The following is a 22,645-nucleotide window of genomic DNA, read 5'->3' as shown; positions in this document are numbered from 1 at the left end:
ACATTCAACATATGCCAACACTTTCCTTTGCTGCCCAGTTAAGCAATGTCTTGTGAAAATGAAATGGTCTGTATTGTAGAATGAGGTGCTCTTAGTGTAAGACAGAAACAGCCACCTGCTTTCAGGGGAGCGACAGAGCATTTGATTCACAGCTCATTCGTCTACGACCATTCCCTTTCAGGGGACGCGAACCTGAGTCACTTCCTTAGGCACCACCATCATCCCTCCTATAAGTGGCTCGCTTCTCTCCTCATCCTTCCATCTCTCCATCCATATGCCGGGGGACCAGGCATATTAAAACACAAAGTGCTGATTATCATTCAGCAGCCTTGTCTCTGTCTCTCCCGGGACTCCTGCTCTCAGCAAAGCTGGGAAATAAACATGAGGGGGTCTGTCTCCCTCGTTCATTAGCCAGTCGAAACCGGGGTCGCCCCGGCCCGTTCCCTGACCCCTGAACCACCGAATGTATTTGAGGTCTGGCGCAGATAAATAAATGATAGGAGCGGAGGGAGGGAGGAAGGAAGGGAGAGAGGGAAAGAGGAGGGGGGCGGGCAGTGACAGAAAGGGTAATGAGCGTGACCTCCCTGTCCTCCTGACCTGTGTGAACTCAGCCACCTCAGAGCAGTCAGAGACTATGAGCAGCACAGACGTTTAGACAAATATTCATAACACATTACTGCCTATTACTACCATGGCCCTACTGTATAGAGATGTCTCAATATGTGCTAATGGAAGAGAAATATGCAGACACATCACATACAAGACCATTCAAAAGTTTGGGGTCACTTAGAAATGTCCTTGTTTTTGAAAGAAAAGTACATTTTTTGTCTATTAAAATAACATCAAATTGATCAGAAATACAGTGTAGATATTGTTAATGTTGTAAAATACTATTTTTTTATGGAATATCTACAGAGGCCCATTATCAGCAACCATCACTCCTGTGTTCCAATGCAACGTTGTGTTAGCTAATCCAAGTTTATAATTTAAAAGGCTAATTGATCATTAGAAAACCCTTTTGCAGTTATGTTAGCACAACTGAAAACTGTTGTCCTGATTAAAAAAGCAATACACATGGCTTTCTTTGGACTAGTTGAGTATCCGGAGCATCAGCATTTGTGGGTTCGATTACAGGCTCAAAATGGCCAGAAACGACGACCTTTCTTCTGAAACTCGTCATGCTTTTCTTGTTCTAAGAAATGAAGGCTATTCCATGCAAGAAATTGCCAAGAACCTGAAGATCTTGTACAACGCTGTCTACTACTCCCTTCACAGAACAGCGCAACCTGGCAATAACCAGAATATAAAGAGTGGGAGGCCCCGGTGCACAACTGAGCAAGAGGACAAGTACATTAGAGTGTCTAGTTTGAGAAACAGACGCTTCACAAGTCCTCAACTGGCAGCTTCATTAAATAGTACCTGCAAAACACCAGTCTCAACATCAACAGTGAAGAGGCGACTCCGGGATGCTGGCCTTCTAGGCAGAGTTGCAAAGAAAAAGCCATATATCAGACTGGCCAATAAAAATTAAAGATTAAGTTGGGCAAAAGAACACAGACGCCGGACAGCGATATGGCTTTTTCTTGAGGTCAGGGCTTTGTGATGGCCACTCCAATACCTTGACTTTGTTGTCCTTAAAGCCATTTTGCCACAACTTTGGAAGTATGCTTGGGGTCATTGTCCATTTGGAAGGCCCATTTGCGACCAAGCTTTAACTTCCTGACTGATGTCTTGAGATGTTGCTTCAATATATCCACATAATTTTCCTACCTCATGATGCCATCTATTTTGTGAAGTGCAGCAGTCCCTCCTGCAGCAAAGCACCCCCACATCATGATGCTTCCACCCCCGCGCTTCACGGTTGGGATGGTGTTCTTCGGCTTGCAAGCGTTCCCCTTTTTCCTCCAAACATAACAATGGTCATTATGGCTAAACAGTTCTATTTTTGTTTCATCAGACCAGAGGGCATTTCTCAAAAAAGTATGATCTTTGTCCCCATGTGCAGTTGCAAACCCTAGTCTGTCTTTTTATGGCGGTTTGGAGCAGTGGCTTCTTACTTGCTCAGCGGCCTTTCAGGTTATGTCGATATAGGACTCGTTTTACTATGGATATAGATACTTCCTGAGCGGTATGACGGCTGCCTGGTCCCATGGTATTTATACTTGCGTACTATTGTTTGTACAGATGAACGTGGTACCTTCAGGCATTTGGAAATTGCTCCCACGGATGAACCAGACTTGTGGAGGTCTACAATAATTTTTTTCTGAGATCTTGGCTGATTTCTTTTGATTTTCCCATGATGTCAAGCAAAGAGGCAATGAGTTTGAAGGTAGGCCTTGAAATACATCCACAAGTACACCTCCAATTGACTCAAATTATGTCAATTAGCCTATCAAAAACTTGTAAAGCCATGACATAATTTTCTGGAATTTTCCAAGCTGTTTAAAGGCACAGTCAACTTAGTGTATGTAAAGTTCCAACCCACTGGATTTGTGATACAGTGAATTATAAGTGAAATAATCTGTCTTTAAACAATTGTTGGAAAAATTACTTGTGTCATGCACAAAGTAGATGCCCTAACCGACTTGCCAAAACTATAGTTTGTTAACAAGAAGTTTGTGGAGTGGTTGAAAAACGAGATTTAATGGCTTCAACCTAAGTGTATGTAAACTTCCCACTTCAACTGTAAATTCCCAGTGTTCCTCATCAGACACACTGTATTCAACAGCAGAAATTCCTGTCAAGGTTTAAGACCATTGTTTGCTGGTCTACCTTGACGTGACTCTCTGCCTAAACAGCAGTGAAAAGAAAAGGCTATTATAGTGGTGTGTTTTTAGGTAACCTCTCCTGACAGCTTTTGACCTTGTTTATTATGGTGTGTCAGTGTTTTTCACTAGAGCAGGCACCACTCCAGCCAAGGCCAGACGCTTCTTTCTGTGTTTTTATTCCATTTAGTGCCTGAAGTGCCCTCATCATCATTCAATTTGGCACACTGCATGCCGGAGCATTTGATCCACAAATCTGTATTCTCACACCTTTCTCCCTGAGTGCCCTTTAGGAACTTGGTTTCATACCCATAGGATTGTGTTCTGCTCGAGTATTCTCACTGAGCATGTTTGGAAAGTCTTTCTTTGTGTTTGCCATTAAAGAACCATTAAAGCCTTACATTCTGTATTATTTCAATGAAAATAATTTCATTTATGTGCTAATCGTATGACTGAGTTAACACTGACAAAGGACACTTGCAAAAAAATTGGGGAAGTATTTGGTTATAAGACTGAATGAAACTGTAACCCTCCTCGATTTCATAAAAGTGGCAGTTTCCCCCAACTTTTGAACAATAGGCTGTCAGCATGGGGAGTGCTGAGGGGTGACGTTTGCTGTTGGCTACGCTGTCGGTGTGTCCACTCCGTGACAGGGCGGCGTCCGTGGATCGAGGCCAGCTGGACGCCCCTGCCGCACCGCAACACAGCGTAGTCCAGACGACAAATCATCGATCATTCTCTTTCTCTGGCCATGGGCCTCGGACAGAAGACAGGGTCAGACCTGCTCCCTGAGACAGGCTCTGCCAAGACCACTCAAAAACTGACAGGCCCCGCCATGCCACACATGCCAAAAGATCTGCCAGCCATAGAGCCAGGGAAAGCAGTGCCACGCTTCATGGGAGAAATATATCTTATTGTATGGATCAACTGAACTTAACATGGCTTTACTTCATCATGGTATATCAAATATATTATATTAGTTGCTGATAAGTCTATGTTTATTATGTATTCTAATACTCAGTGTTTATAGGCTATGATCTGCTTCCATTTACACAAGGCTTGAGTCAAAATGAGCTGCTGTCATACTTGTCTTTTCTATGAATTGTTCAAACAACACGTCTACACTATTTTTGGATTAGTCTGAAAGTGATCAAAATAGGTTGGTCATCCTTAGTACTAGGAGAGCAGAGTAAATTAATGTTTGCACCTTTATCTGTCAAAGGTGCTGCCCCTGACAGATCACCATAGTGTATTACCACGTTTTCAAAGATATTGCGTGTTCAGATACTAATGTTGCCCTCATATGCAAAGATTAGGCTAAATTAAGGAAGAGTGCTGAGCAATCCTATATTTACATGGGACAAGTTTGTTTCAAAGAGGGCCAGTGGGTGACATGTAAATGTACAGTTTGAGGTGAAGTGTCATCTCTTTTGTACTCTAGGACAGATATGACATACAAATGAAGGATCTTCATTTGATCAACCTGTTGCGGGAAAACTTTCCTGATATGCAGGAAATTTCAAACCTGTAGTGTATTTGAGGTTTAAAAAGGCTTCTGAAGTTTGTAATTTCCACGTTGAAATTTCAGACTCGATTTTCCCTTATGAAAAATGTATCAACCCCTAACAAAATGTCCATTAATAATAATATTTCACATTTCCTGTTTATTATTATTTTCCTGCTGTAGCAAACTGACTCAAATTAAGATCCTACATCTGTTGAAACAGAGATAATTTATATGATGTTAAAAAGTACTGAAGTGCCCCTGTGTTAGGTGTGTGCATGTATTTGATTCTCTTTAGCGGATAGTGTGTGTGTGTGTGTGTGTGTGTGTGTGTGTGTGTGTGTGTGTGTGTGTGTGTGTGTGTGTGTGTGTGTGTGTGTGTGTGTATACAGTAACTCTGACTATGTGTCATACAGACAGTGCAGCCACTAATTGTTCAGGACCCCCTGGGCTGCCAGGACCACAGGGACCAAAGGGGGATATGGGTCACATTGGTGAGTCTGCATGGGCTTAAATGGATACTTTGGGATTTTGGCAATGAGGCCCTTTATCTACTTCCCCAGAGTCAGATGAACTTGTGGATACCATTTTTATGTTTCTGTGTCCAGTATGAAGTAAGTTGTGGTAGATGCGTGAGCCATTTCTAACTAGCGAGCCATTGCTAGCATGCTTACAGACACCCATAGACTTCCAGTCATTGTGCTAACGCTAGTTAGTATTGGCTTGAGAAACTACCTCTAACTTCCTTCATATGGGCACAGAGATATGCTTCTCTGTGCATATTTGCATATTTGAAGGGCTTACTTGTAAACAACCTATTTTCACCCTGTCTCTGAGCTAAAGGAGCCTCATAATCATTGAAAATGTAGCTAGCTAGACTCTCTTGCCCATATACATCATGGATGGACGCTTCTCCCTGTCACGGATGTAATGGTTGCCCTTAGTTTGAAGATGTAATCTGGAGACAGGTGTTTTCCTCATCTCCTTAGCTATCATATTCTAATTCCACTGATTTCAAAACTATTCCTCCAGAAAGTGGAGAGCAACATTTATGCAGTTCTACTACGCAATACATAAAAAATAAAGTCACTTTAGACAGGATTACCTACGCATACTGACCAGCTCAAATAGACAGAAGAATGCTACACGGCAGACCAATCCGAACTCATCTCTCGGCATGTCCAGCCCACTCATTATCTAAGCCAATAATGGCTATTAGGAAGGTTGCTGTCTTTTCTGTGGCTAAACCAACTAGGCTTGTAATTTAACAATTCTTTTGTATTTACAGATGGTACACAAGTCTGTTATTAAGGCACATGAAAGTTTACATGTTCCAGAAGGCATTTCTGCCAAAAAATACATTTTAATTTGAAAAAAAGTTTCCTGTGAAGTAGTGACCGCGACATACCCCTAGTTTCCTGAAACGAGTCATATATCCACTCATGTGAGCGTGCCTGATTGCTGAGGTGTGGTCCTACCACCCAGCTTTAATATCTATTAAACCTCACCGTTGCTCCTATTGAGTCTTTTTGTTTGTGTACCTGGACAGCCGAGTGGGGTCTGATTCAGCCAACCTAATAAAATGGGCTCATTAAAACGCCTCATCTGCCATGCGGTGTGCAGACGCTAACCTTTGAGAGTGGCCCCGTGGGAGACATGGTCTCATTTGTATTCGGTGCATGTCAGATGAGGTGTTAAAGGGCAAGCAAACAGCACTCTGTGTGGACGGGAGTTTAGTAACAAGGAGTGTCATTATCCATGACTGTTTCCCCTGACTTTCCAAATAGGCCTCTTAGCAGCGTTGGCTCCGACTGTGTAAGTGGTGCCAAGCCTAAATGAATACAGGAACTGTAGCTAGATGTGTGTACTCCAATATGGTGAACTGTCTAACAAATACACTATATCTACATATATATTATGATGTTGTGGATCCCTGGAAATAATCAGAATTCATGTAAACATTACAGTCTCTTGGCGCAACTTAACCCAGGTATGAGGTACAGTGAAAGTATTCATACCACTTAACTTTTTCCACATTTTGTTACATTACAGCCTTATTCTAAAATGGATTAAATAAAACCTTTTCCTCATCAGTCTAAACACAATACCCCATAATGACATCACAATACCCCATAATGACATCACAATACCCCATAATGACATCACAATACCCCATAATGATGAAGCAAAAACAGGTTTTTGGAGAACAAATTCCAATGTATTAAAACTTAAAAACAGAAATGTATTCAGGCCCTTTGATATGAGACACGAAATTGAGCTCAGGTGCATCTTGTCTCCATTGATCATCCTTAAGATGTTTTTACAACTGGATTGGAGTCAACCTGTGTAAATACAATTGATTGCACATAATTTGGAAAGAAACACACCTGTCTATATAAGATCCCACAGTTGACAGTGCACGTCAGAGACAAAACTAAGCCATGAGGCCAAAGGAACTGTCCGTTGAGTTTCGATACAGGATTGTGATGAGGCACAGATCTGGGGAAGGGTACCAAAACATTTATGCAGCATTGAAGGTCCCAAAGAGCACAGTGGCCTCCATCATTCTTAAATAGAAGAACTTTGGAACCACCAAGACTCCTCCTAGATCTATCCGCCAAGCCAAACTGAGCAATTGGTGGAGAAGGGCCTTCCAGAAGGACAACCATCTCTGCAGCACTCCACCAATCAGGTTTTTATGGTATAGCGGCCAGATGGAAGCCACTCCTCAGTAAAAGGCACATGACAGCCCGCTTAGGGTTTGCCAAAAGGCCCTTAAGAGATTAAAAGACTCAAGATTCTCAAGAAAAAAGATTCTCTGGTCTGATGATAACAAAATTGAATGCTTTGGCCTGAATGCCAAGCGTCACGTCTAGAGGAAACCAGGCACCGCTCAACACCTGGCCAATACCATCCCTACGGTGAAGCATGGTGGTGGCAACTGCTGTGGGGATGTTTTTCAGCATCAGGGACTGGGAGACTAGTCAGGATCGAGGGAAAGGTGAACCAAGCTAAATACAGATAGATCCTTGATGACAACCTGCTCCAGAGTACTCAGGACCTCAGGGAGAGTTTATCCCATTCTTCTCTGCAGATCCTCTCAAGCTCTGTCAGGTTGGATGGTGAGCATCGCTGCACAGCTATTTTCAGGTGTCTCCAGAGATGTTCAATCAGGTTCAAGTCCGGGCTCTGGCTGGGCCACTCAAGGACATTCAGAAACTTGTCCCTAAGCCACTCCAGCAATGTCTTGGCTGTGTGCTTAGGGTTGTTGTCCTGTTGGAAGGTAAACCTTCGCCCCAGTCTGAGATCCTGAGCGCTCTGGAGCACATTTTCATCAAGGATCTCTCTGTACTTTGCTCCGTTCATCATTCCCTCGATCCTGACAAGTCTCACAGTCCCTGCCACTGAAAAACATCCCCACAGCACGATGCTGCCACCACCATACTTCACCAAAGGGATGGTGCCAGATTCCTCCAGACGTGACGCTTGACATTCAAGCCAAAGAGGTACATTTTGGTTTCATCAGACCAGAGAATCTTGTTTCTCATGTTCTGAGAGTCCTTTGGGTGCCTTTGGCATACTCCAAGCAGGCTGTCATGTGCCTTTTACTGAAGAGTGGCTTCCGTCTGGCCACTCTACCATAAAAGCCTGATTGGTGGAGTGCTGCAGAGATGGCTGTCCTTCTGGAAGGTTCTCCAATCTCAAAAGAGGAACTCTGGAACTGTCAGCGTGACAATCAAGTTCTTGGTCACCTCCAAGACATGCACTGTCAACTGTGGGACATTATATAGACAGGTGTGTGCCTTTCCAGATCATGTCCAATCAATTGAATTTACCACAGGGGACTCCAATCAAGTTGTAGAAACATCTCAAGTATGATCAATGGAAACAGGATGCACCTGAGGTCAATTTTGTGTCGCATAGCAAACGGTCTGAATACTTATGAAAAGGAGGTATTTCTGTTTTCTATTTGTAATAAGTTTGCAAAAATTTCTAAAAACCTGTTTTTGCTTTGTTGTTGTTGGGCATAGTATGTAGATTGATGAGGATTTTTTTTGATTTAATCAATTTTAGAATACGGCTGTAACGTAACAAAATGTGGAAAAAGTGAAGTGGTCTGAATTCTTTCCAAATTCATGAGCTCGCCTTGACTGACAGCTCTTTGAAAGGCCCTTGTGGTCGTTGCCAGATAACAAGGTAAACAATGGGCCACATGTCATGGATGACAAGGTAAACAATAGGCCACATGTCATTCCAAACCTAAATAGTGTTCCTAACCCTATTTGTTCTGCAAAGTGCTCTCCTGGTCAACAGAGCTGATCATGGACTGTTGGATATCAGACAAACAGCAGCAATTACACAACTGCATTTCTATTGTTTTGTAACTTATTACAGAATACAGTTCACTGAGACACTTCTTCACAGGAATTAGTAAAGCCTGAGTCACCTTAGAAGCTTAGACATGAGGGAATGGACATGAAAACAGCGTACAATAAGTGTACAGGACAATATATTGATGCATCTGCATTATAAATGACAATATGTTCAGAATTGTATGCATTGATCAGACATTTATTTCATCGTTCACAATTGGCCATCATAGCCGAAATATTGATCAACATAAACACTAATGAGACATGGGACCAAGAGACTGAAAAACAGCTTCTATCTCAAGGCCATCAGACTGTTAAATAGCCATCTATAGCCGGCTATGACCCAGCTACTCAACCCTGCACCTTAGAGGCTGCTGCCCCATATGCATAGACGTGGAATCACTGGCCACTTTAATAATGGAACACTTGTCACTTTAATAATGTCTACATTCTGCTTTACACATCTCTTATGTATATACTGTATTCTATTCTACTGTATTTAGTCAATGCCACTCTGACATTGATCATCGTAATATTTATATATTTCTTAATTCCATTCTTTTACTTTTAGATTTGTGTATTGTTGTGAATTGTTAGATACTACTGCACTGTTGGCGCTAGGAACACAAGCATTTCACTTCACCCACAATAACATCTGCTAAATATGTGTATGTGACCAATACATTTGATTTGATTTGAACACAATAAATTCATTTGACTTGGTGAAAATCAGTTTTTTGGACCTGACTTGCTTACCACTTTTTCCAAGTGGTTTCTTCTTTAACAGACTCTATGAAATGATGACCTCTTCCTAAATATTTAGTCAACTTATTAATTTTGTGTAAGGTGTCCCAGAAACAATTGGCTCAATTTACCCCACTCTCCCCTAAATCAAAGGGATCTAATGTTTTCCTCAACACCCCAAAGTCTGGCCATTTTGTAGTTTTTTAGCATTTTAATAAAATGTATTTAAGATTTTACAACATAATACACAAATGCACATCTTACTGTAGCCTACTCGTGATATTGCCATTGTCCCTCTCCCTTATCTCTCTCTCTCTCTCTCTCTCTCTCTCTCTCTTTCTAGAATATTAAGTGGCTGGAGGGATTGTCTGTGTGACGCCACTAAAGTGGTGAATGTCAAGGAGCGATGCTGACGTTAGCCCACTCCAGAGAGAATGATGGGAAACTCCTGATAGCAGTAGAGCTTCCCACTGTCCACTCTGATGCCCTGGGGGTGGCCATGTTGGGTGATGGATTCTCTGTCCTGTGTAGTTTCTGCATTAATCATACGGTCCATGAATAGAGATGTGACACATCTAAGAAACATGCCTGTTTCACAGGATCCTGAGTTTAAAGATATGGGAGCTGAGAAGAGACATAACTCAGCCACTATGGCTCTGTCTCAGTGATGGACACTGCCAGGACACAGTGGATACATCGGTGGATACATCTCACACACAACACAAACCTTTTGTGTGTGAGATTAAAAGAGCATAATCATCTTTTTGTAGAGTTTGTAATATGGGCTCTGTGGCTACTGTATCAATCCCAGCTGAAGGTTTTAAGGAGATATGTCAGTGAGGTTGGAGATTATAGGACAGTGTGATTTTCATCTCCTTTGCTCACTCCACAGTCCCACATAAATGTCAGAAACTCCTACTCATGTTCTTTTTCCTCTAGGGATTTACATCCAGCCTTTTCAATGCTGTGTCTGTTTATAGTATCACTCACCACTGAGCTTAATAGAGGACATTTTACAGTGAGGTTGGAGAATATAGGACATGCTGACTCCTATATCCTATCTCTTCTGCTCCTCTACAGACGCACATTTTCATTTCAAAGTCAGGGACTTGAGCCTGTCTCTAGCCGTCACAGCTGATTGTTCCCACATCGCTTCATTGAGACGACACTGAATCAAAACAGTACAAACTCAAAATAGAGACTCACAGGAGTGGACAAGCTGCCTCAGCACGACTAGTTCCACCACCAAACATGCACTGAGGCACTGATGCCCTGTGATGAACTATTACAGGTTGACCAAATATTTGCTGTGAAAGCATGTAAAGGTGGAAATATTGCATTTTTGGAACTGGGAAGGCATTTCAGCCACTGTTTTGATGCTGTAGGTTTTAAACATTCAGTATGGCCTTATGTCTTTACATTTGGGCAGAATTTGTCAAATTCATTAGAAGACTCTAAAAAATAAATTGTAATTGCCTGTATAAGCTGGTGTCTTTGGGGATTGGGCCTTTGAAAGGGGCTCAAAGCAGGGACATCAAAGTCCAGTGAAGCCACAAAGAACCTGACAGTCACAGGACGAGGACAGTTACTGATTCAGACGATGTCTACTCTGGAATCGAGAGCAATGACTGCTGGCTTTGTTGTACCATTAGAGACTACTCCCGACCTCCCTCCCAGAAAGTGAGGTGAAAGGTAGAACACTCAGGAGGCCAGAGCAACAATAGTTGATAAAACTTACATGAGTTGAATAGTAATAAATGTCACAGACACAAAATATACAGAACCCACTACCGTTAGTGGTTAGCATACTGTACATGTCTTTTATTTCCTGTTCTTTTTTTGGAGAAGGAAGGATGTGACAGTGGTTGGATCTGAACATTTGTGGTGAGGGGGGAAATGAAATAACAAATGTATCTCCTATAAAATCTCATTGTGGTCTTCTGCTTTTGTAAGAATGGGACTTTTAGCAGCCTTTGAAATGAACATGGTTAACAGATAAGGGTTAAATGTTTGTTTGCTCGGATCTCATCACTCAAGTCGGTTGAGAATGTCAAGTCAGTCACTATGCACTTAATACAATGCAAATAGATAAAAGTATAAGGCATTAAATAGAGATGTCATTGCTTCCAATAGCAACATGGAACCATGTTCCAGTTAGTCGTTGTAGATTCAAAAAGAAAATGAAATCTGAAAAGAGAGAGAAAACAAAAACAAATATGACAGTTCATCTCTTTTCGTGATTGTTTCCTGTTATTTTGGTGGTAGTAACCCACAAAAGCTACAGTGCATTTGTTGCATCTGCATGATGTAGTGTTAGGTGCTCAGTGTGTCCCTCTGTCACGACTTCTGCCGAAGTCGTTGCCTCTCCTTGTTCGGGCGGTGCTCGGCGTTCGACGTAACCGGTCTTCTAGCCATCATTGATCCATTTTTCATTTTCCATTGGTTTTGTCTTGTCTTCCCACACACCTGTTTTCAATCCCATTCATTACCTGTTGTGTATTTAACCCTCTGTTTCCCCTCATGTCTTTGTCAGAGATTGTTTTATTGTCAGTGTTGTTTATTTGTTGTGTTGGTGCGCGACGGGTCCTCGTACCCATGTTTTTTTAATGTCTGTACTTTTAGTGTTATGGAGCATGTTCTGTTGACATTTATTAAAAGACTCCATTTACACTCCATTTTGACTCTCCTGCACCTGACTTCCCTGCCACCTATACACACGACGCTGACACCCTCTCAGTAGAGGAAATGGTCACAGTGACGGTCCGGGTACCTTGCTCAGGACAGTGATGGCACGTTTGTTGCATCAAATGGCCGACAATGTGTACAGAACATCCAGGCCATTGTCAGGGTGATGACACATCCCCACGTTGTTGTCGTGACTACACAGTCACTTGACCTATTCACCCATCACTCTGTTTCGAGCACTCTCAGTGAAGGTTGTGAATATTATAGGATGTGAGGTGGTAAATGGTATTGGTTGTTCAACCTTGACGCTTGGAGACATCTGGGCTTTAAGCTTAATTCTGTGCTACATATGTACCCTTAGAGCCTGCTCAGAACTGTATTCACTCTGTCTCTTCTCTGTCAGAGATGAGGGGACGGGATGAGAGAAGACAGAGAGCTATCATTAGTATGCATGGACAGGAAACCCAGCAGAGCTGACCTTTGACCTCAGAGCCACACAGAGAATGCGGAAATAGGAGTGATATGAGGAAAGAAGAACAGGGAGAGGAAGGATACAGGGGAAGAAGAGGAGAAGATATGAGGACAGAAGAACAGGGAGAGGAAGGATACAGGAGAGGAAGAGGAGAAGATATGAGGACAGAAGAACAGGGAGAGAAAGGATACAGGGGAAGAAGAGGAGAAGATATGAGGACAGAAGAACAGGGAGAGGAAGGATACAGGGGAAGAAGAGGAGAAGATATGAGGACAGAAGAACAGGGAGAGGAAGGATACAGGAGAGGAAGAGGAGAAGATATGAGGACAGAAGAACAGGGAGAGGAAGGATACAGGAGAGGAAGAGGAGAAGATATGAGGACAGAAGAACAGGGAGAGAAAGGATACAGGGGAAGAAGAGGAGAAGATATGAGGACAGAAGAACAGGGAGAGGAAGGATACAGGAGAGGAAGAGGAGAAGATATGAGGACAGAAGAACAGGGAGAGGAAGGATACAGGAGAGGAAGAGGAGAAGATATGAGGACAGAAGAACAGGGAGAGAAAGGATACAGGGGAGGAAGAGGAGAAGATATGAGGACAGAAGAACAGGGAGAGAAAGGATACAGGGGAGGAAGAGGAGAAGATATGAGGACAGAAGAACAGGGAGAGGAAGGATACAGGGGAGGAAGAGGAGAAGATATGAGGACAGAAGACCAGGGAGAGGAAGGATACAGGGGAGGAAGAGGAGAAGATATGAGGACAGAAGAACAGGGAGAGGAAGGATACAGGGGAGGAAGAGGAGAAGATAGAATAAAGGACTGTCCAGTAGGAGGAAGGGAAAGAGTGAAAAAAATCTGTTTTCATTCAGGGGATTTCGTCTATAAGTACAGAGCAATTAGCTAATTAGTTAGTCTGCTAATCATACACACTTGTGATAATTGGAAAAATACAATAAGCAGCTTAAGTCATTCAAGCAGATAGATGGTCAGTGTGTAAACTCTCGAGGTACGGAGAAAATAATTTATCCCGGATTATAATCAGTTAATTTAGGATAACCTGATATCATCCTCAAGAGACAACATAAAGTGTAAACATGATTAAATAGATAAGCATTAGGAAGGAGAGACGAGGAGAGAATCTGAATACGTGTTAACGGTGACGAAACTATTTTCAGGTCAGACAATTCCAGTACACACCTTTCTCTGTTTTTAGCATTTTCTGTCAAATGATTTTCAAGATGTCATGAGTCCCCTTTTCCACGTTAGCCTACTGTTATTTCCAGAAGGAGGACATTTCAGTGGGTGTTTGTGAGTGGCTATATCTGTCTTGCTGGCAGATTTATTCATGTAATTGTGTTAAAAAAAAAGGTTCATTAGAAGCGGCTCAGAGACAGATGAGACCATGATAAAAAGAGAAGGGTCTTACAGAAGGGACAATAGTTGAAGGGAAGGCCATCTGTTCATTGGCATAGAAAACTAAAAGAGGCATTCTCTGCACTTTCCCTCAGAAAATGATGCTTTTGCATCACACTGGAATGCACTGTGTGACCAATAAGGTAATCAGGCAAACTCTGAATGATTCTGATGAGTCAGACAGTAAGAGGAAATAACTCACTCACAACCCACTGGGCACAGATGTCACTTCAACGTCTATTCCACGTTGGTTCAACGTAATTTCATCGAAATGATGTGGAAACAACGTTGATTCAACCAGTGTGTGCCCAGTAGGGAATCGTTCATTGAGATTCAGCACCCAACTTTTACTTTTACTAGAAATGTAACAATTTTGCATAATCAAATGTATGGCTTCTGAATAATCTGAACACAGATGAAAAAGTATTTATTGCAGGTACGCTTCTCAATCATCATGCTGCTAATTCTTGCTCTTGTCTAGCTCTGAGAATCCGTATGGCCACTACTACCTTGAACCACATCAACATGCAGGACTGAGACTGAGATGTAGGTTTTTAATCAGTCAAAGTGACTGGGAAGCATCAGTGGCACGCTTGATGAGAGGGAACACATTCTGTTCTTTTTAGAGGGAAAACGGGAGAGCAGTGTCACGCCAACTTGTTGTAAAGGGACAGTCTTTTCACTTCAGTTCACATCCCCCTCACTCTCCCCCTCCCTTTACCTCTCTCTCTCTCCCATTCCCTCTGTCCCTCCCATTCCCTCTCTCCCTATATACAGTAGCTCTCTCTCTTTCGTTCTTTGCCTCTCTCTCTCTCTCGCTCTCTCACTCTTTCTCTTTGATTCTGTGATAATATCTCCCCGCTTCTGCCTCACCCTATAGTCAAACAGCCAAAGTTTCATGCTATCTGATGCATCGCCTTGTGGAGAAACATGTTTCCCAAGAACAAATAGAAGCCATGCCCATTACATTAGACTAACAATGATATAACAGCTAATGCATCAACAAGTCAACCATGGACACAGAACGGGGAGCGGTGTAAAGCATATTGTCTGTGTGAAGCAGTCACATACTACAGAATATAACAGAATATATTGTATAGCAGTAGTGTTTTGGTATTGTGTCAGTATTGCGTCAGCATTGTGGCATTGTGGCAGTATTGAGCAGTACTAACAGAAACCACGTAGTTGTTTGAAGCTCAGTTAGTAGAGCATGGTGTTTGCAACGCCAGAGTAGTGGGTTCAATTCCCGGGACTACTCATCTGTATAACGTATGCATGTGTGACTCTAAGTCACTTTGGATAAAAGTGTCTGCTAAATGGAATTTACTGTTATTATATTACTATGGTGTTATTGCGCAGACACCATTGAGTCTTGTTAGTGTCTGTGGTTTAGGTGCTGTGTGTTTAAATATAAACGCCTCCTCAGGCCTACAGACGATCACTGTGGTCTCAGCTGCAGAGCTTTAGGGACAGTCATATCACACACACAGCCAAGCAGCAGCAGACTCCGTTCTTCTTTCCCTCACGAGCACAAAACATCCACTCTAACGACTGCCTCTAAACACATCAACAAGACACTCAGACACGAGTCAATAGGCATTAGAGCTTTACCTTCAGGAGTTGAGTTCTTATTTACAGTCCCAAATTAAAGCTGACATTATTCTACAAAGTAGAAATGTGTTGTATTTTAATGTAGCCCTGCATAAGGTCATGTCTAATGAATTCTAAATGAACTCAGAGATGAGCCCTGAAGAACCCTAAGTATGACATGGCACTCCCAGAATCCCAAAGTGGAGTCCCCTGATAGAGTGTGTGAGTCATGGGTAAAGGCCCGTCTCTGAGTGTTTAGTACACTCCTGACCCTTCCACAGAGGGGGCTGAGGCCGCCCACAGATATGCCAATCATACGACTCATTATGCTAATTGTTCACTAGGGAAAACAAGTTTAATCCTTCCACAGATACACAGTGTACTATGAGATATTCTCTCAGACGAAACAAATGAATGCAAAAGGATCAATTGAGATGTCCTAATCTACTATATCGTGCATGCATACATGCACATGCAAAATTATACACACACACACACACTGACAAACACAGATAGACATTCACGAACCTACCTTCCACCTCACCCATTTTTGCATTTAAACTGCCTTGTTGAAGCTGCACACTTTGACTACGTCCCCTTGAGCCCATTCTTTCCATTATTTATCAGCTCTCTGACAAATTGAGGGAGGCTGATTTCGGTTGTGTTTTAAGATGATGCGCATATGAGAAGAGCCTGTTGCCTGACAAGGTCAGACAAGGAAATAGGAAACTTGACTCGCCTAAATGTAAAGAGACCGACTCCCACCGTTTACTGTTCAGCTGTAACTTTTCCTCTGGGATTTGGATCTTGTCTAAGTGCTGCAGGATTTATGAGTATATCCTCTGAGCTGATGTGTCAATATGGATGTCTTCCATTTTCTGTAATGCTCTAAGGGGCCCAGGGATTGAGATACAGAGATTTCTGTTCAATGAAAGCCATGATCAAATCAAATCAAATCAAATGTATTTGTCACATACACATGGTTAGCAGATGCAAGAGTAGCGAAATGCTTGTGCTTCTAGTTCCGACAATGCAGCAATAACCAATGAGTAATCTAACCTAACAATTCCAAAACTACTACCTTATACACACAAGTGTAAAGGGATAAAGAATATGTACATAAAGATATATGAATGAGTGATGGTACAGAACGGCATAGGCAAGATGCAGTAGATGGTATCGAGTACAGTATATACATATGAGATGAGTAATGTAGGGTATGTAAACATTATATTAAGTAGCATTGTTTAAAGTGGCTAGTGATATATTTTACATCAATTCCCATCAATTCCCATTATTAAAGTGGCTGGAGTTGAGTCAGTGTGTTGGCAGCAGCCACTCAATGTTAGTGGTGGCTGTTTAACAGTCTGATGGCCTTGAGATAGAAGCTGTTTTTCAGTCTCTCGGTCCCTGCTTTGATGCACCTGTACTGACCTCGCCTTCTGGATGATAGCGGGGTGAAGAGGCAGTGGCTCGGGTGGTTGTTGTCCTTGATGATCTTTATGGCCTTCCTGTAACATCGGGTGGTGTAGATGTCCTGGAGAGCAGGTAGTTTTCCCATAGTGATGCGTTGTGCAGACCTCACTACCCTCTGGAGAGCCTTACGGTTGTGGGCGGAGCAGTTGCCATACCAGGCGGTGATACAGCCCGACAGGATGCTCTTGATTGTGCATCTGTAGAAGTTTGTGAGTGCTTTTTGTGACAAGCCGAATTTCTTCAGCCTCCTGAGGTTGATGAGGCGCTGCTGCACCTTCTTCACGATGCTGTCTGTGTGGGTGGACCAATTCAGTGTGTCTGTGATGTGTACGCCGAGGAACTTAAAACTTACTACCCTCTCCACTACTGTCCCATCGATGTGGATAGGGGGGTGTTCCCTCTGCTGTTTCCTGAAGTCCACAATCATCTCCTTAGTTTTGTTGACGTTGAGTGTGAGGTTATTTTCCTGACACCACACTCCGAGGGCCCTCACCTCCTCCCTGTAGGCCGTCTCGTCGTTGTTGGTAATCAAGCCTACCACTGTAGTGTCGTCCGCAAACTTGATGATTGAGTTGTAGGCGTGCATGACCACGCAGTCGTGGGTGAACAGGGAGTACAGGAGAGGGCTCAGAACGCACCCTTGTGGGGCCCCAGTGTTGAGGATCAGCAGGGTGGAGATGTTGTTACCTACCCTCACCACCTGGGGGCGGCCCGTCAGGAAGTCCAGTACCCAGTTGCACAGGGCGGGGTCGAGATCCAGGGTCTCGAGCTTGATGACGAGTTTGGAGGGTACTATGGTGTTAAATGCTGAGCTGTAGTCGATGAACAGCATTCTCACATAGGTATTCCTCTTGTCCAGATGGGTTAGGGCAGTGTGCAGTGTGGTTGAGATTGCATCGTCTGTGGACCTATTTGGGCGGTAAGCAAATTGGAATGGGTCTAGGGTGTCAGGTAGGGTGGAGGTGATATGGTCCTTGACTAGTCTCTCAAAGCACTTCATGATGACGGAAGTGAGTGCTACGGGGTGGTAGTCGTTCAGCTCAGTTACCTTAGCTTTCTTGGGAACAGGAACAATGGTGGCCCTCTTGAAGCATGTGGGAACAGCAGACTGGGATAAGGATTGATTGAATATGTCCGTAAACACACCAGCCAGCTGGTCTGCGCATGCTCTGAGGGCGCGGCTGGGGATACTGTCTGGGCCTGCATCCTTGCGAGGGTTAACACATTTAAATGTTTTACTCACGTCGGCTGCAGTGAAGGAGAGTCTGCATGTTTTGGTTGCGGGCAGTGTCAGTGGCACTGTATCACTTTTGTAAAAAAGTGATTTAGTCTGCCTGGGAGCAAGACATCTTGGTCCGTAACGGGGCTGGTTTTGATGAGGTCGCCTTCTAAAAGCAGTAGGTATTTGGATCTCATACAGCATACATTTCCATCCTATGGGGGGGGGGGGGGTCTTACTGTGATCTGTTATATTTTAGAGGGGACAACCTCATCTCTAGGTTATTATCTAAATTACATCCCAAATTTCCTCCAGCATTTTCCAGATGTTCTCTGTTCCTTGAAAAATGATGTTGATGATTTCAGAACAGTAACCAGCACATGTCAGTATCTCACACAGACCCTGTCCCGTCCCATACAACACCTCCAAATGCCAGCCCCTTGCCCCAGCCCCCCAGCCTGATTGTGTGGCATGGCTCCTCATCAGACTGCTTTCCAGCTCAGATGGTGAAGGTTCTCTCTCAGCTCAGAGATCCCCCCCAATTTATAACCACAGATTTAACATATTAGCTGTGTCAAACCAGTTAATGTAATCCTGTATGCTGACATTTACAGTAATTAGTACAATATGGCCTTTGAAAGAACACACTGAATCCGTGACAATTGTACTACTCTGCAATTTAACACTCTCAGTTCCTATATCAACTCCCCAACTTCTCTTTTTACAATTTTTCTCCATCATGAAAACTAGAAAACCAAAATTGCGTTGTTGCTTTTTGTTTAAGCATTTCCTTGAATATATTACTCTAGTTTTCTTCTGCAATTATTTCACAGTTCAGAGACAAGGCCACATTGCGCCCCCTAGTGGTAAGATGAAAATATATTCGCCTTTGCCTAACCCACGTTGTCCATGGTGCTGAACAGACTGGCGGCCGTGGTGGTTGCTGTCCTAAGTGCTGAAGTCCTCTAACGCAGCAACTTGAATAAACAAATGCACCAGCTTGACTTCGGAAATCATTAGGCCTATAAAATATTTTTATCAGCTTATATATTATTTAAACGCAAAAAATGGGCTCCCAAGCGGTCTAAGGCACTGCATCTCAGTGCTAAAGGCGTCACTACAGACACCCTGATTCGAATCCAGGATGTATCACAACCGGCCGTGATTGGGAATCCCATAGTGCGGCGCACGTTTTTTACACAACGTTAACATTAGCCAGTGGATCTTAATCCTTAACAATATCTAATCATCCTTCTACTAAGACGCATGAAGAACACGCATAAACATATTAAAAAGTGTTTGCGCAAACAACAACGGCATTAAATGCCAAGTGCAAGCACAGAATAAAACAAGATGCTTGATTGAATGACAAATGTTTACCCAGTGGGAGTGAGGAGGCATGCTATAAATATCTTAATATAGGCTTAACATGCAGGTGGCGTCCCTTGAGCATCAGGTCTTTTGTGATATCTGTTTAGCATGGACGGGTACCATAGTGGAGTTTAATTTCTAAGCTGTTGACTTCGTAGAACATGAGGTGCTTACACCAAAGTCCCGCCAATATTGCCGGGGCGTGGATAGATCAGTGTCGAGGTAATGCAGGCCGCTGTTCCCAGTAAGACATCCATCTCCAACCGTCCACGCCACAAACACCGGCAGTGACACCGGCAGTAACACCCCTAAATGAAGGAATGAAGGAGGAGTGAGACAAGAATAGAGATTCCCCTGGCTGGAACAGCCTGTTAGTTCTAATGTGAGGTGGAGCACAGTTCCAAGCAAAGAACAGCGCTCTGCACGACAGAGTCAGACAAACGCAGCACAACGGCATTCTGAGGTCCTTTAAAAACATGTAGGCCTATTAGGCAACAAAGTCTAGGATAAATCTATTGGAAGAGTTCATGTATGGTTGAAATGATATATATAATCCACAATCTATTTGAAGAAAGAATGTGATCTTAAACATGCCAAAAAATTTCACAAATAAACGGATATAATAGAAAACATAATTTATTGAAATACTTACTGTAATGGAATAAGCTACTAAGACAAAACATGTTGTAACATTCGGTCCTTGGTGGACCAATACATATGACATCTTACTCCTTATTTAGATGTTTGTTGCTTATTTTTGATACATAAATATCTTAGAAGGCTATATCTTGAGTGGAAACACAGACAGACGTTCAAGCAACAAAATATCACAACACACGGAAATGTCGTCTGTATTTGAGCGGTTGGCAAGTCTTGGCGCCCCAAACCCCCCAAATACAAACAGATGACACACATCCGCTTACAGTGGCGCCCGGACAATGGGCAACTTGCTCTAGTTATGATAGAGTCTAATAAATGATAGTAGAGTTCACATCCCTGCATGTCTGGGAAGCGGTTTAGTCCGGATACAAAATGAAACCGGAAAAAGTGCTGTACTTGTTGTTGTTTCCCCCATGCGCCTTTCCTCCGTCCAGCTTGATGTAGATCTCGTCCCCGGAGTCTAGGTGAAGCACTACACTGTTGCTGGCATAGTCATAGTTCTGGTCTGCGTCCTGGGCTATCGCACTGGCGCGAACCTGCGGATAAGACAAATGATTAAAGTAGTGAAGGACTTTGCATCATTACTTAATAGGCTATCGAACAACTCGTCCCACCCTGACCCAATGCTAAAACATTATAGATTCACCACTTTGAACCTACCAAACGAATAATGGCTGTCTTGTTTGTTTATGTTGGCAATGTGTAGACACTGACACAGCTCAAATCGCTCCAGGTAGTTGACCAGTGTAGGGCTGACCGCTACAGTAAACAACAAAGCCCTTCTTAAACCCACCTAACGATTAGTTTGTCTTTGCTGACAAATAAAGTGGCCCGAGCCGAGCATATAAATTAACCTACTGAGCTCACGGTGTGAGATTAAGCACATAGAGCAGATGCCGTTTACGAGAGATAAGCGCTTAATACATCCAATATTGATCTGGGGCAATGCACACTGAATGTGGCCGCTCTCCCTCAACTTCAGAGGTGTACAGTAGCATAATAACTTTTAAAATATCATTGCGTAATATCAGGTATAGCATACCTGTCCGTTTCTGCACAAATCTGCCCACATGCTTGTCCCGTCGCCCCCGCGCATTAATACATGGTATGTAAAGTAGTATATCCCGGACACTTGGCACGTGAACTTGCCGGTAGAAGGGTCGTAATGGTTCCCTAGATTTGTTACCACGTCATCGAACCTTAGCACCTCGTATCCCTCGTGGGGGTTTTTAAGACCCACGTAAAAAGCAATTTTTGTGCCGCCAATTGCGGACTCTAGGCCCTCGGCATTTTCGGTCCTGTCACTGCTCACAGTCCCCTCCGCCGTCTCTCCAGTGGTATGCCCGGGATAGCCCGGTTTCCCCGAGTCCCCCCTATCCCCCGGCGGTCCTCTTGGACCTGGTGGACCCGGTTCGCCGGGTGGACCTCTCGGTCCGGGTTTCCCCGGCCGACCCGGCTCGCCTTTAGTCCCATGTGAGAACGCCGGGGGTGGTATGACGCTCAGGTCCTGCATGACTTCCAGAGCATTGGCGCTGGGTTTGGGGTTGTATGGATCACATATCATCCGACAGGTGCCCATCATCTCGTAGTGCGCGTCTGTCTTGGACGCTTGGACCAGAAGCGGTATCGCTATAATAAGAGCTAACACCATGACGATGCCAACCACAGGAGCAACGACACGCTTCCTCTGGAGAGTCCGAGAAACAAGCGCTAAAAAGTCCGTTTTCCTTTGGGAAGCAATGGTGAAAGGTTGCGAGTGCGCTAAAATTCTCTGCAGAAAAAGCGAGTGCACCAAAAAGGAATCACTTTATTCCAGGGTTAGAAAAAAATTAAAAACAACAAATATGTTGTAACCTTAATTAAGTGTAGTTCACCTTGGAGCGGTGTGCCAGTATCACTGAACTTCACAAAATTGACAGGGAAGTATTCGTTTTGGCATGGCTGGACACGCGCTGGATCTCCGAGCTGAACAGAGAAAAAGATTCGAGCGATTTCTGCCAGTCTGCAACAACCGAGGGGACTAGAGCGGCGCTGACGTAACAAGTGAGGGCAAAGCCTGTTGCATTTGGATTAATACTGCAACAATAATCATGCCATCTTTATGTATGAATTATAAATCCCCTGCACCTTCGAGGAGAATATTGGATCAGAGAGCATCACTAACACGTAAACCCCATTATGGAAATGTTGACAGCGAGTTGTCTCACCTATATTTCGGCATATTTGAGAGAAGAAATATAAGTGCACGTTTTTGTTATTAATGTATCCTGTGAAATTACATTCTTCTGTTAAAATTTCCGAAATGGTCCCCTACATTCAACGTGATACGCATTCCAAAGAACAATCAAAGATCACTGGAGAAAATAATCCACATC

General features: G+C 43.3%; 1 protein-coding gene across 1 annotated transcript; it reads right to left on the bottom strand.

The window, feature by feature from the left end:
* Positions 1 to 20,230: 20,230 nt before the first annotated feature.
* Positions 20,231 to 22,281, bottom strand: LOC110501688 (complement C1q-like protein 2). Its single transcript, XM_021579423.2, has 2 exons — positions 21,313 to 22,281; positions 20,231 to 20,806 (listed from the first exon to the last, which is right to left on the bottom strand). Exons 1-2 carry the CDS (start codon positions 21,919 to 21,921, stop codon positions 20,627 to 20,629), a joined length of 789 nt encoding a protein of 262 aa, XP_021435098.1. The 5' UTR covers positions 21,922 to 22,281; the 3' UTR covers positions 20,231 to 20,626.
* Between the last annotated feature and the right edge of the window lie 364 nt (positions 22,282 to 22,645).

The sequence above is a fragment of the Oncorhynchus mykiss genome, chromosome 22, assembly GCF_013265735.2.
Source record: "Oncorhynchus mykiss isolate Arlee chromosome 22, USDA_OmykA_1.1, whole genome shotgun sequence".
In the NCBI taxonomy this organism is placed as follows: Eukaryota; Metazoa; Chordata; class Actinopteri; order Salmoniformes; family Salmonidae; genus Oncorhynchus; species Oncorhynchus mykiss.
This window is presented reverse-complemented; position numbering and strand designations above follow the sequence as displayed.

Coding starts and splice junctions, on each gene's coding strand:
- LOC110501688 (XM_021579423.2), bottom strand. CDS start 21,921: ATGGTGTTAGCTCTTATTATAGCGATACCGCTTCTGGTCCAAGCGTCC. Junction 20,807..21,312: donor ATTTGTGCAGAAACGGACAG/GTATGCTATACC, acceptor TCTTATCCGCAG/GTTCGCGCCAGTGCGATAGC.